Genomic DNA, 14,963 nt, shown 5'->3' with positions numbered 1-14,963 from the left:
CACTGCTATAATCTTAAAAAGTCATAACCGTGTTCCAAGCCACACAAGAGACGGCATTTTTTTGTCCTGCTGCTGCTTTTATTGAGTCCTTAACTTTGTAATATTCCAAATTGGTAAACGCCCATTTTAGTTTTTCACCGCTGGGGAATAAGAATGTTGGAAACCCCTGGTGTGAGATGACGCATGCTGGTGAGAAAGTTGAGTTGCTTCCCATCCAGTTAAATCGTGTCATAGTGTAAGAAGTGCTCAGAACCGACAGGGTAATGTAAAAAATACTGTATAACAAGTAAAGATTCTGCATTCAAATCAAACAGTGTCAACAAACAGCTAAAAACACTATTTTAATAAGAACATTGTAGCAAAAACACATTTTGATGGTGTAGAAGATTTCTCTTGTGGTGATGAACCTACAGAGAAGTGTCCGTCCCCTCAGCTTTACAAAGATGTAATGCATGGTTCACGCTCACTGTTCTCATATGCATGAATTTGGTTCAAGCCGGCAGCTGTTTTCAGTGAATCATAAAAGTCTGAAATATCACTGTGCACCACCAGCTCAGCACCAAACCACAGACAGATGCAGTTAGCAGCTAGCTGTTAAAGACAGTGCAGTATTTATCATTAAGGGACCAAGAACAAAGGTGAAAAATACCTTTGTCAAAGTTATGATAGCGTTGCTAGGTAACTTGTGTATTTGTTTACTGCGTATGATAAAAAGTTTACTATCAATAAGGAATATCAGTGTTTGGTTAATAAATACCATAAAATAATCAGTAACTACAGGTTTACTATATAAGTATTAAAGTGAGAGAACCTAAAAAATGGCCCCTGTGAGTGTATTCCATAATTACATTGTGTAACACTGATGCAACATGTTAGTAATGTAGGATTCTTCCAGTTGGGTCATGAGATAGAGCTGTGGGATAGGGAGATGATAGCTGGGATTGGGAAGAAGAAAACAGAGTTGTGCTACATCCATTTTAATTAATGGTTGATGGAATCTATGTATCATTTGACCACACCTAAACCCGACAGGCAGTCATATTTATTATGTCTTATATTAAGTTAACTCATTTCAACTCAGGGTCAAAATCTCAGGAGTCAGCTTAAGATTTAATTGTTCTATTATGAACCCTTGCTTGTTTCCTTCACCTGAAGCATCCGACATGAACCCATTTGATTGACAGGCGGTCATATAAGGCGCACCTACATGCATCACACTCTCAGCAGGATCTCCGGCGGCTCCGCCTGAGGTGACTGGCCTGGAAGAAATCAAGTGTTCAAGAGTAGAATAATCCATTACAACATGAGAGCAGGAAGGATGTGAGGCAGAATATATATCCTCCTCACTGTCACAGCTGTGGTGACTTAATGCGCTGTAGCTGTTTATCACTGTTTATAGTCCTCGTTAAATAGACACCACCTAGTCAACCTAGGTGACAGGTTCTCAGTGTGCACACAGCAGAGAGGTAATATCAGGCCCGCAGGTTGAGACTGGGGCCGTTGTTTGGTTTCGCAGGAGCAAGAGTGAGCAGACATGTTCCTTGGAAAGTGATTTGCTGACTGTCACACCCCAGAAATATGACTGAAGGTCTGTGGGACCCTGCGTCCCTGCGTCCCTGCTCAAAGCTCTGGTTCTCCGACAGTGGAGCCTTGTTTGTTTTTTCAAAATGTCGTATTTTCAGTCATTACTTTTATCATCTGTTCGGGGCTACTTTTATGACCCTAGACTTGAAAGACTAAAGGTTCCTGCAATTGCTTGATTTGGCGATTGGTAGAAAATGATGCACACAGTTGTCGTCCAATCCCACCTTTTTTATTTTTTTTTCAACAGAAGAGTGTAGTTGTTGTTGCCCTCTGCTGTTGTTTCTGTTTTGTGAGAGTGAGTGAAGGGCCGACAGTCGTCTGGATTGTGCTTCCACTTTCCAGCTCTTTCAATGCCTCTAACACACAGGATCCCCCCCCCCCCCCACCACCACCCTTTTTATTGTCATTTCCTCTCATACACATACACCTCTCGTTTCTGCTCTGTCTCTCGCAGGGATCAAGAGACCAACCGGAGGCTGAAAAATGTGAGTGAGCAAATATCAAGCATGTCTTCTGTTTGTCTCCTTTCCAGATGTTTGAGTTGTGGACCTGTTTGAATCCTTGAACATCATTTCTTTCCAGTGGCCGTCGTATTCAACAGTTTATTTGTCCCTACCACATGTTGTGCCTCTATAATGATCAAATTCATCACATGTACAGTCGTGCACTTACATTAACTTTTAGATGTCACAAAACTTTCAGTGAACCATCAAAATATTGGATACTTTATTGCACAAACTTATTGGGCAGTTTTTTTCTAAATAGGTTAAATTAGTGATAAGGGTTTAATAAAACAAAGATTTAAAAACAAACAAATTAAGAAAAAACTATTTTATTTTTTTAAAAGACAAAAACATTTGATCTGTTTTCATCTGGGTGAAATGTTTTGTTTTCGTATTCTCTGTGGTATTTTTCCCATCTGGTGATATTAGCCATAGAATGTATTTCAAGTATCATTTGCAAGTGACGTCTCTGCTGGGAATAGGGCTGGACAATTCAATTATATCGAGATAAACATTTTCATATCAGTAGATATCTATAATTCTCTCGATAAATGTAACTTTCTTATTTAATATTTGCTTCTGAGTGACACTTGTAGTTTTAAACTCTTGCGATAATTATTGATGTTGTTTATTTGCTCAGCCCGAGCGGGAAACACTGCGTCTGTCATCACAGCCTTGTCGCTGATCTCTTACTTTGAACTTGCGTGGCATCAACCCAAAGAGCTGACATGTCGGTCTGAATGGTTTCATGTGTGATGGGGGACCAGCAGAATTGACGTAGTGCGTTGCATGTCCCCGTCCGGCCGAATAATACACACACAAACAGCAGCAGGGCAGAGTTTTCTGGATGAGCCTAGAAACTAGAGGGTGATGTGACCCCAGCTCATAACAATCACCTGCTTTAGCACCGCACACAACATCCACCAGTGAGGGCAGAAAGGTATCACTATAATCCGATTGTGTCTGATAAGAACTGGATTTTCGCTTACATGTCTGATTTCCTCTCTCCAGGTGTTGATCACCATTTTCTGGCTCGGCAGAAGAGCTCAGTGCGACAGAGTCTACGATGGACCTCACCTGAACTTCAAGGCGTTCGAGGGATTATTGGGCACAGCGCTGTACAAGGTAAACGCACTAGAATATGAAAATCAATAAAAACACTTTGATTATTATTAGTACAAGGTACACGCACTGTGCACTTTGAGCTGGCTTATCCCTGCTGTCATGAAACAAAAAGCTTAATTTTCCACCTTGAAACCAGGAAGAGCATGAATGAAATCCTCTTTTACAACCAGTGCACAGTACATTTCCATATCCTCCCCGGTATGTGGACTATGCCGCGGAGGAATGAGCGTGATAGGCCACGAGGGGAAACCAAAGTTAGGTTAAGTCACAAATGACCCGATCCCTCGACTCAGCTATTCTAATCTTGTTTACAGCGCAGTGCACAGTTCATTTGAAATGTTACCATGTTCTTTCCCCGAGGAAGCACGTTTCCTCACCCTACCACGGCTCATGCCAGTGTTGAATTTGACACTTTGCGTTCTCATAGATTTATCGGCGGGTGGCGTGCGAGGCCCCCGTCATTCGGATCACTACAGGAGTTTTTCAGTTACTGTACGCCTCGTACATCTAGCCGTGGTAATCCGAGTTCAGTGGCACAGGCTCAGGCTGGGTTTAGTTTGTGGATTTGTATTGTCTGGGAGGCTTCGGTGGATTAAAGATCTGAAAATCATTTTCTTTTAATGTGGCTGACAAGTTTTTGCTTGTTTATAGCCGTGCTGGGCAAGTGTTTATGGCGTTTGTGTGCAATGACATTCTTCTCATGCAGTAAACACAGTCATCAAGGGTGCATGGATCATGGCTCAGGTTGTTGAATAGAAAACAATGAGGTTATTCTATTCAAATAGCAGCATGCTTTTTCCCCCCGTATAGACCGGATGGAAATATATATTTACAGTAGCTGAGTCGGCACGAATGAGAAGAGGAGACAGCTCAGAGTTCACACTCTAACTGGGAGAGCTCCCATGCACACAACACACCGCAGAGCTAAATATTGTAATTGGCACGCCATTATCTGACTGTGTGCTTGTGTGTGTGTGAAAGGCTCTGCAGGAGTCGTCCAGTCAGAAAGGCAGCAGCGTCCGAGACAGTGGTTTTGGAGATAGCTGGTACTCCGAGCGAGAGGAGCTCTACCAACTGAGAGAAGGAGGAAGAGGAGGAGGAGGCAGCGGCGGCGGACACAGGAGAGACGACTCCCTGGACAGTTTGGACTCCTTGGGATCCCGACCTCACAGCATCTCCTCCGACATCACCCTTAAAGGCAGCAGCGAGGGTAAGAAGTATGTGTTGTCATTTGCAGTCACAAACAAACACTTGTATTTATGGCATTTAGGAAGACGCAGCATTGTTTTTGCCTCAGTAGATTCTCATCAAAGAATTCTGCCTTTTTCTCAAATTGTGTTTGCGCGTCAATATTTGAGATCCAGTTCGTCTGTCTTGAACTTCAAATATTTGAACAGGGTAGATATGCTCCACCAGAGCCAGCGTGTTGACTCCCATTTGTGAAAACAAATGCACATCGCCCTCTAGTGGTGCGTTTTTGACAGGGGATATTTTCAGTAAAAATTCACCCAGGTTCAGAAGGAGATGGATAACAACACTGAGGCCTGTCTGGTTTCATGACAGACTTACAGTTCCCTGTAAGAGAGTGAAGTTCTCGTCGGTGAACGGAGGGGAGCAGTCCCACCGCCTCTTCGTAAAGAGAGAGCAGTGAGACATTCCACAGTCGTCCACACCAGCTTGTAAATGAGGAGGCCTCCGCTCCCCACCCTGCACCCCTCTGTTACTCCTTCCAAGTCATGCCAGAACACACAGCACACTCCCCTCAATCTTTCCCCTGTTCCCACCTTGTTTGTCCTCTTCGCTATGACTCCTCACCTCCAACAGACATCTGCCTTCTCCTTCTCTGCCTCGCAATCATAACCTGTCTTCTTCCCCATGTTTGTCCCTCGCTCCTGCGTCCTCTTCCGTGCTCCAGGTTGTTGCAGTGACACCGAGGCCGACTTCGGCTTCAGGATGGCTGAGAACAAGGACGGCCTCAGTTACCGCCGGTCAGTCGTCATCACGCCAAAGACCGCCACCCAGTTCAACCAGTTTCTGCCCAGTAAGGACAAATCTTCGGGTTACGTGCCCGCTCCTCTGAGGAAGAAACGGGCAGAGCGCAACGATGACAACAGACGCAGCTGGGCCAGCCCCATATACACGGATGACGACGGCAAACTCACCAGGTACAACACACACAACAGTAAAGTGTTGGCAGGTGCCGTTTATAATCTTTAACTCTGTTTCCCTCTTAAAAGCATCGTAACAGAAAGTGATGGGTTCCATTTTACATCGTGGCTGTTTTTGTCTCCATCTTCCTGTCACTCTCTGTGTTTGTGCTGTCTCCAAATGGTCAACGGCGTTGTTTTTAATTTTGCTCTGGCGCGAAACGACCATTTCCTCCGACTGCTTTGGAAAAAGTCAAGCGTCCCAGCATTCCTCACCCGACGCTCAGCTGCAGTGGGCGTACGAGTACGAGAGCGGCAGTGAGTCAGACGTAGACCGGCCGGACCCGGATCTGGTTCTGGACGATCTGGCCAGCAGGCGCTTCCATAGCCCCTCCCCAGCTCCCCCCACCAACTTCGCCGTGCCCATCAGTCCCCAGGCAGGAGGGAGGGCAGCTGAAGGTGGGAGGGGCTCCTTGCCCAAGGTCACTATGGGTCCCACTGTGGCCGCTCAGCAGAATGTGGCCTGCCTCAGGTCAGAGAACACGAAGCCGCGGTGTGACTGTGATTTGCCTGCGTGATGACATCATTGCTTCTCTCACCCTCAGTTTGCACGGTTAACTGTAACCATGAGTGGTTGGTCGTAGTGTGCTGCATCTAACAGCTCTGAAGTCTTGGGTTTGTTGGTTTCCTTTTGACTTGTGTTGAGTTTTAGCCGCAGCACGTCCTCATTTGCTCCTTCTGCATTCTACCAGCTTGGAGGAGGGATTTGAGTCTGCAACATATTTCCTCAAATCATTTTTTGGCTCCTGTACAGTTTGGTTTTTGAGCTTGCGTTGGTTTGCCATTTCTTGCGTCATCTCATTTGAAGTGCTCGTGGAATGTGCTCCTCTCTGCGTGACTTCTGGTGCAGTGAACACAATTTTGACACGTGTCGGTTGGCCTTCTCCCTCGAGCAGCGGTGGCGGCATCGACGGCGGGGAGCCGCAGCCGCCCCACCACAGCTCCGTGAGGGTGGACCACGGCCGAGCCGTTAGGACCGACAGCCTGTTCGGGGAAATTTACGACGACTCGGAGGATGAGGACGATGATGTGGGCTATGCCGACCCCGTCCAGGATGATCTCTACAGCCGCAAGATGGGGGTCAAACCGGAGCCTGTGGGTAACATGTCTTATGACAAGTTCTTACCCAAGTTCTGGACGCCTGAGGAAGACGTTCACTTACAGAAGATCAAACTGGGCTCTCAGACGAGGCCCTGGTATAAGAAGATGCAAGGCTTCAGGTGTGTGAGGGCGTTGTAACACAGCTCATACTGCACATGCACACCTAGGCGTATAACTTCACAGAAATAATTTACTTTCTGCTTCTTGCATTACCTTTTCCGACTTGACACACTTAATCCTGCCATCCTTACTTGCATGCCAGTTTCACCTGTACACTGTCCGATTGGAAATGTGGTCTGCTCAATCAATTCTTGTTTTTCTTTCTCCTTCCCTGCCATCGCCTCCTCTCTTTCCCTCTCTTCCTGTTGCCTACCTCTGTCCCCTTCCCCTTTCGTCAACCCTGCTGTAGCCCAAAGAAGTCGGGTTCTTCGTCAGAGGATTCGGACTGTGACACCGGTCCTCGGCTCTCCTCCGCCCCCTCTCCCTGCGGCCCCTCTCCCTCTCACTCCCACACACACAAGGCCTCGGCTCACACCGCCCTCGTTGTGGGGAAAAGGTCGATACAGCTGCACGATTGTGACAATGAAGGAATGTTTTAGAGCATTCAGATTTAATTGGAGTAATATAAGCGGGTGCATTTCTGATGAGCTGCTTCCTAATATACTAATCATATAATACACAGAAGAGCTACTGCAGTTTCCCTAACATGCATCATTAAATAGAAGGCCTCTTTGCAGTATCATCTCTTAATTACTGCCTATTCTAGTGGAGATTTAAAGCAATTGCAATCAGGTTCAGATTTCATAGCAGTGTGATTGTAAAATCCGGATTTGGTCAATATCTTTTGAATCAAATACCACCACCACTTTTGCTGCTTATTGTATCTTTTCCTCCTTTTCTTGCTCTTTCATCCAGTTCACAAGCATGCACTCATCACCTCTCTGTCCTTTTTCTCCTCCTGCCCGCCCTGCAGTCCTCACATCCAACCACACACTCCCCCACAGCTCCCCGAGACACAGCCCCCTCTGTTACAGCCTCCCCCTCTGGTGTTCCCCCCAGTGGACCCCACCTCAGGTCCCAGGCTGGTCAAATGCGAGAGGTGGCCTCTCCTGGGGCGCCGCGACCCCCGGGAGCCGCCAGACCCTTTTGATTATGAGGGCATGTTCCCCGACCTGGAGAACGACGACATGTTTGCCAGGCGGACCCTGGCCTTCCAGTCCAACATGGACCTGGCCATGGTGAAGTCTCAGCTGCCACACAAACGCCGTCTCTACACATCTGAGCCGCAACTCAATATCATCACCCAGCAGCACGGCCGCGGCGGCACAGAGGAGAGCGACTTCCCTGACATCGAGCAGGACGATGTGGTGTATCGTAAGGAGAAAACCCAGCAGACCGAGCGACCTCTCTCTGGAGCCCCTGACAACTATGCCCCCATGTCCATCCCGGAGCCGTGGGCTCTTCCTCCTAAGCTCAAAGCCAGACTCCTCTGCCCGCCGTGCCCTCTGACCCAGGAAGCGGCAACAAATAAAGAGGATCAGGTTGAGATGGAGCCTCGTCCTAAAACGGATGACATGCTGATTCGTAAACTCGGCGCCTGTTTTGATCAGAGCCAATCAGCCAATCAGATGAGTCCCTCAGTGCCGTCTTCCTGTAGCGAAGGTGACCTGCGGAGGTGGCAGGCTATCAGGGAAGCCAGCCGGCTGAGATATAAGAGGAGGCTCTTGGTGGAGAGGCTAGCTGCTCTGAAGCTGTAGAAACATGTCGATGCAACTGTAGCTTCTATTTACTTTGTAGGTTTTGTCTTCCATTTTTTTTCCTTTTCAGTCTTTAGATATCCTGTCTGATGCTGAGTTGGTGTGGACAGCATGTTTTTGAGGCCATCACTGTAAGAGATGAGAGTTGTACCAGATTAAACTCTTGTATCTGAAAACCACTATGCAATGTTTGCATTCACTGGATCAGTTTTGTGTGTTTCATCAGAAAATGCAGCAAAGGACATGCTGTGAAAATTCACTACAGTAGTAAAACTGAAATACTACATGTTTTTTCTGCACAGTGAATATATGGTATATTGTAGGTGCAAGTTTTGGATGTCAAGGTTTCACTTTAAACCCACAACTGTTGTGTATTTTGAAGGGTGATTTATGGGCAACCAGCATAAACTCATTCAAGTTGTTTGATTCATGATGAGTTTTTGTTAAGAAACTCAAATTCTACATTTTATTTTTTGGTTTGCTTTTCCCGACGGACCGAGTTTGCCTGTGATTGAAAACAATAAAGAAGAGAAGAGAATTGAGGAAGTTGTGATGCGTTGCATTGAACTGGCCATTGGTTTAACTCTAATAACTTCCACAGGAACGTGGCTCTGAGTTGTTTTTCCTCCACACAGGGAACTTCACACTGACATGTAAGGATGAAAGTTCAGTAGCATGAGCGTGTGGAGGAGCCTCGAGTAATATCCAGACATAACCTCCCGAGGACTCTGACTTTAAGGGACGCAGTTAAATGTAGCCTTGTCCTTGGACTCGACACAAAAACCTATAGAAATTCCACACGGCTTTGAATGAAGGTGCAACTTGCGGACTCCATAGTAACCCGGACACAAATCTGCGCCGCAGTGTTTGCACACGCACAGACACACACACAAGCATTCACAAAGCAACCATTTAACCCCAGTCCAGCCCATCTGGATTTACTTCACATCCATGTGTAAAAAACCACAGTTCCAGTGACATCATGTTGGAGTCTCCAGAAAGGAAGCATTGTTTCTGGGGAAGAAAGATATGTGTCAACGCACCTCTCCAGTCAAAAGTCAGGGAACGGAAAAGTGATACCGCACAGTAAGGATACTACTGTTATACCCAGCGATGGAGAGACTACAATAAACAAACAAAAAACGTACTCAAGTAAAAGTATCACGTTAACTTTTCTTAAGTAAAAGTAAGTATCTGCTTTTAAATGTCCTTAAAGTACTAAAGGCAAAAGTACTTGCCGTGTGTGGCCTTTTCTCAAATCCAACAATAAACTACATCATTACTGCTGAGTCACGATGGTGGCTTTTCTGTATACATGTTATTTCTTTGAAATATATAAATATCATGGAAAATGTACATGAGTAGAATGTACAGATATTTTCTATCTATCTAGAAGAACAGAAGTGGAAGGTAATGCAAATCAATCTATACAGTAAAGGATACCCATGAATAATATATAAAAATATATTTAAACACTTAAGTTCTATGATGAAGTATATACACTTCGTTACATTCCACCACTGGTTATACACACATTTAAATTTATATATATATTCTTCTTCTCAAGGCACTTTACAGAGTTAGGTTATGACACTAGCTCCCAGTGATAGCAAGCACCTGCTTACAGTGGGTGAGGAAAAACTTCCTATCAACACACAGAGCTGAACTTATGGTGGACGGCTGAGCTGTGTCGACTGGTCGTGTTGACAGGAGAGGAATGAGGCCGAGAGAGATCAGGAATATATGTTTATTATACAATGATATTCAATCACTATCAGACTGGAGGATGAGCAGGGTTCAACAGTCACACATTGGCCCTCTGCTCTCAACCAGTCCTTTCTCCATCCACTGAGTCCAAGGCCACTCTGCAGAAAAGTGACTCTGTTTGTCTGTGGTTCTGTCTGGTTTCCTAGAGAGCGCCAGACGCCAGAGAGTATCGACGGGTGAGTTGATCCGGGCTCGCAGGAATGTGGCACGTTTGCATTTGCCCTGGTCTCTTACAGGCGCACACCCACCCCCATACCCCCCGCTGCCTCCTGTGCTTTTGTGCTGCTCTCCTCTCTCTCTCTGGCTTCTAAACGCTGACACACAGCAAAGTGTAGTGCATGGTACAGGGCCAAGTTCAGGGTTTTTTCGGGGGGAGGAGGGTGTAGGGTGCAGCTCCACAAAGCTCTCCTGACAAAGAAACAAAGCAACAAAACAAAAAGAAATAGGAGGATGCGTACAATAGCAATACGCTAGGTCATCCATCCACCTAAACTGCAGTGTGTCCCAGAGAGAGAGAGAGACGTGACCGAGCAGGGGTCCTAACACTCTGGTCGTAACATGAGATGTGTGTAAATCTATGCAGGTGAGTGATGTTGTCCGTAGGGTGGTTAGCTTTGACTGACGTTGCATGATAGGAAAGGCTCTGACATGTTTCCACTAACCCTCTCACCACTGTTGTGTGCGGTTGACCCGTGTGCTGTGTTTGCAAAACTAACGCTTGGTTACAGGACAGGTTGGTCGGGAGGTGGAAGGTGGATTCTATTCTCATAATGTTTTCTGCAGCTTAACTGAAGGAGATGGTGCATGGAAACACGTGAAATGCTGATCGGCCTTTAAAACGAATTAACCTTTTTCTTCCACACAGGAGCAAATCAACAAGTGATATCCAGGACGACTCCGCCATCCTCCGGCAGGTTCGCTACGAAGAGCTGCAGAAGCAGCGCGAGAAGATAAAGGTTACCGATGACAAGTGGCAGGATGTGAGTTTGAACTGATAGATAGATAGATAGATAGATAGATAGATAGATAGATGGATACTTTGTAGAAAGATGAAAAAAGAGTTGTGATTTCCAACACAGATAAGGTTGAAGTGAAAGGTGAGTGCATGGATCTGTGTGGCGACCAGGGGAGCAGGTGTTGTGACGCAGTGAAGCGGCCGCAGGGTGAAATGAGAGGGGTTGAGACAGAAGCCAGACACGGAGGAAGTCGCTGATTGGTGCAGCTCTGCCCTATGGCTACGGACTGTCCTCATTTCCAAATCACAGTGTCAAAAGCGAGAAATACTGTCAGTACAAGTTACAGAATTAATAAGAAGTGACGATGTGATGTTCTGATCCGAGGTAATCAGTTTACAATTCGCTTAGTCCTGGAAAAACGTCTGCAGGGCTGTGATATTATAGAGAAATGCTCCATTACAAGGGATAGAGTGAAGAATAACATACGGTTATCCACATGTGCATGCGTGGCTGTGCCCCACCAGGCGTATCAGCAGTGCGATTGGTGTCACGGCAAAGTAATGGAGTCTCAAAGCAGCATTTAGGTCACACAGTCCCCTAATGCACAGGGGAGGTGAGCCGGGAGGAGCCTGTGGAGCTCACAAGTAGAACACCTTCAAATGTTACCCTCTCTCCTTTTATGTCTGTCTCCTTATCTGTCTGCCTCCTTCTCAACTTCACTGCGCAGTTAGCCATGCAACGCAGCCGGTCTGTTTCTATCTAGATCTAGGTGTAGGGTTAGGGTTAGAACTTAGAATCGGACCGAAATGATGCATCAGGTGACTTGAGTTTGCTTTTTTACTCCAGGACCTGAGCAAATGGAAGAACCGACGCAGGAGCGTCAACTCTGACATCGTGAAGAAGAAAGAGGAGCGTGAGAAGGTGGAGGAGATTACCTACGGCAGTAACAGGAGGTCCAAGACCTTCAAGGAGATGCAAGAGGAGAGGTGAGGAGGGATAAGAACACCTGGTTCGGTTGTTTTGATAATGCTTGATGATAGATCCTGGTTTTTAACTAAACAAGGCTCACTGAGTTTCTTCCTCTTTTGCGTCCTGTCTACCCTCGGAGGTGGATCCTTCGCTGAGGTAAACCTAAGAGAAGGTGTGAATGAGGTGTTTTGCAGATTTGAGCACAGAGAGTCTCTGTGTCATTGTGGAAATGTAGCTTAACCAAGGCTCACAACCTGCCATCCTGCCCCTCTTTTACTGCCCCACCTTCCTCTGCCCGCTGCTTTTCCTCCTCGTCTCTCGCTGCCCTCCCCATTTCATCTCCCTGTGCCCATCTTCGTCTTTAATCCTATGCATCACTTTTTTCCCTTTTAATCTCATCACCTTTCTTCTCCTCTGTCCGGTCCACAGAGACAATACAGGGAAAAAAAGCTTTGGCAGTCGTCTCGGATCTCTGGCTTACCTGGACGACGACGAGGAAGTGTTTGAGAGACCCGTCGCCTCCCCTCGTACCCGAGCCCTCCCCGCCAGGAGCTACACTATTGACACTCCTTACAATTCTTTCGAGCCCTCTGAGCCTACTCTGAAAGAGGACGACCCCCCCACTGCCTCCCGAGCCACGGGCAGGGCCGCTTCCCCTCCCAGATCACGGGGAGTCGAAGTTGTGGACCGTCCTGCAGGCAGAGACACCACGACCACCATCACTCCCAGCGTCCCTCCCTCCAGCCGGGGCTCTCTCCAAGACTCTGCTGCAGGTGCACCTTTAAAGAGGAGCGCCTTCTCAGAACGCAGCAGAACCACCAGGACGGAGGAGAAACCCACGGCCGTCGTCTCAGAACGCAGCAGAGCCTCCAGGACGGAGGAGAAACCCACGGCCGTCGTCTCAGAACGCAGCAGAGCCTCCAGGACGGAGGAGAAACCCACGGCCGTCGTCTCAGAACGCAGCAGAGCCACCAGGACGGAGGAGAAACCCACGACCGTCGTCTCCTCGTCCAGCGCCCTGCAAAAGGTGGCAGAGCCGAGACGCCCATTGTCACGCGTACAAACGGAGGTGGAGGCCCCCTCCCCTGGTTTTCTGTACAAACAACAACCGCAGCCCAGCTCGATGGAACCCAAACCTCCCGGGGTGTCTCATGTTTCCGCCTCCCTCCCCAGGAGCTACCAGAAATCGGATAGCGCACGTCTAACCTCAGTTGTCACGGCGAGGCCCTTCGGGACCCAGGCCTCCCGCATCACCTCACTTCCACGAGTCTTCGCAGTAAGTACCAGATGATTTTACAACCAAACACAAACTACCAGTGTGGCACTGAACTAAGGGCATCTAGAGGAAGGGCATCAGTGTTTGCCTCTGTGATCAGGTGCCCTTTTATTTGTCTTGAGTGCATCGGTGCTCCCCCACGATCTGATTACTGTGTGAATAATGGATGAGGTCAGTGTTTTTATAACACTAACCACTAGAGCATCTTTTGTCAGCCTTCTCACATTCATTACAGTTACAGCAAATGCAATAGAGTGTTTCACACACGTTTAAAGAGCTGATCAGCGCATTTTGTAATCATCAGCCATTTCTTGTTCAATAAAGTTTTACATTCTTACAGCCAGCTCATTCATTATAACTCTGCATTCATCCGTGACAGATGGGCGACCCTCACAAGCGCGTCAATGGCGACGCCTCTAACAAGTCGTCGGTGCCGAGCCGCTATCACGAGTTCATGACCCCCGAGGAAGAGGCTCACTCCAGCTCGGCCCACAGCAGTGAAGATGAGGAGGAAGAGGAGGAGGAGGCAGATGTGACATGGGGCAAGACCGTGCCGAAGAGTTTCACCTCGACTCAGAGCACCTCATCTGTCCCTGCTCCTCCAGTCAGGAGAGAAGCTCCAGTCAGTCCTGCTCCAGTCAGTCCTGCTCCAGTCAGTCCTGCTCCAGCCAAAGAAAGCACCCAGGTATTTACTTACCTCCTGTTGACACAACAGATCAGCTGTTTTCTTTTCTCCTGCATTGAAGGCATTAAAAAATAATGCGGCTTTGTTAACATGAATTGTATTTAAGACTCACCCTGACAGGGAATTCAAATCATTTTACGTGAAACCTAATGCATCATAAACTTTTCTTTTTAATTTGCTGTGTTGTTGAAATTAAAGAATAGCAACAGGTTCATTTGCCTTTAATAAATGATTAATACAAGGCTGCGTATTTACAGAAACATAACCTGACATTCTCTCCTCTCTCCTGGGTGATGGAAAGTCAGCCCCAGGTTTTTAATGCTTGTAGAAGTGTTGTCGTTCATCTCCACTCACCTGTGCCGGTGTGTTTGGTTTGTAGGAGAACTACTGCGACATGCGGATCAACCTGAACCAGAAGCCCAACAGCAGCAGAGACTTTGGCTTCCAGGCAGCCTGGGACTCAACCGGTGCTCGCGTCAAGACCATAGCGCCAGGTAACAGACGACCTTCAGAGAAAAGGATTATAATAGTGTAGGAATAATGTTATTCAAAGGCAATCGGGGGCAACGTTAAACTTCTACATCCCCAGTGGTTAAACTTCAAACAGACAACTGTTACATCTCGCTCTGGGCTCAAAGATTCATGTGTCTCACGTTGGGAGCTTTTGTACTTTACAGCTGGGCTCTGCTGGTTAGTCGTCAGCAAGTTTTTCAGTCCACTTCAGCGGCAGTGCCAGACTTAAATAGGGCATCATCTATCTGGGTCAGATCTGCTGGGCCTGAGCCTCTTTTCACTGATTCTCCTCCTCCACATGTCTTAATGACTGTACTTTTCCATCACATACGTATGTACTCTGGAACTCTGTCACACCAGCATCAGTGTTCAGTGTGTTTAGGCCTGTTGTATGTTTATTCCATCACGTCATGTCGCATGTTACCTTTCTTTTCTATTTCATGTCTACGTATAAGAACAATAACATTTCTATAAATGTGCCCGTGTTAGCCAGCCGGCAGATCTTGATTTCCACTGCAGT

At 47.0% G+C, this 14,963-nt stretch overlaps 1 protein-coding gene across 4 annotated transcripts in view; it reads left to right on the top strand.

The window, feature by feature from the left end:
- The window catches only part of lmo7a (LIM domain 7a), a 47,496-nt gene that overhangs the window by 20,315 nt on the left and 12,218 nt on the right, over positions 1-14,963 (top strand). For all 4 annotated transcript variants that reach the window (XM_062403052.1, XM_062403053.1, XM_062403055.1 and 1 more), the window contains exons 5-14: positions 2,039-2,069; positions 3,099-3,212; positions 4,194-4,422; positions 5,128-5,377; positions 10,191-10,220; positions 10,910-11,024; positions 11,847-11,986; positions 12,399-13,245; positions 13,625-13,930; positions 14,310-14,424. In XM_062403052.1, coding sequence (XP_062259036.1) covers positions 2,039-2,069; positions 3,099-3,212; positions 4,194-4,422; positions 5,128-5,377; positions 10,191-10,220; positions 10,910-11,024; positions 11,847-11,986; positions 12,399-13,245; positions 13,625-13,930; positions 14,310-14,424 — 2,177 coding nt within the window. The remainder of the gene's footprint in view (positions 1-2,038; positions 2,070-3,098; positions 3,213-4,193; positions 4,423-5,127; positions 5,378-10,190; positions 10,221-10,909; positions 11,025-11,846; positions 11,987-12,398; positions 13,246-13,624; positions 13,931-14,309; positions 14,425-14,963) is intronic.

This window comes from Platichthys flesus, chromosome 13 (genome assembly GCF_949316205.1).
Source record: "Platichthys flesus chromosome 13, fPlaFle2.1, whole genome shotgun sequence".
NCBI lineage: Eukaryota > Metazoa > Chordata > Actinopteri > Pleuronectiformes > Pleuronectidae > Platichthys > Platichthys flesus.
This window is presented reverse-complemented; position numbering and strand designations above follow the sequence as displayed.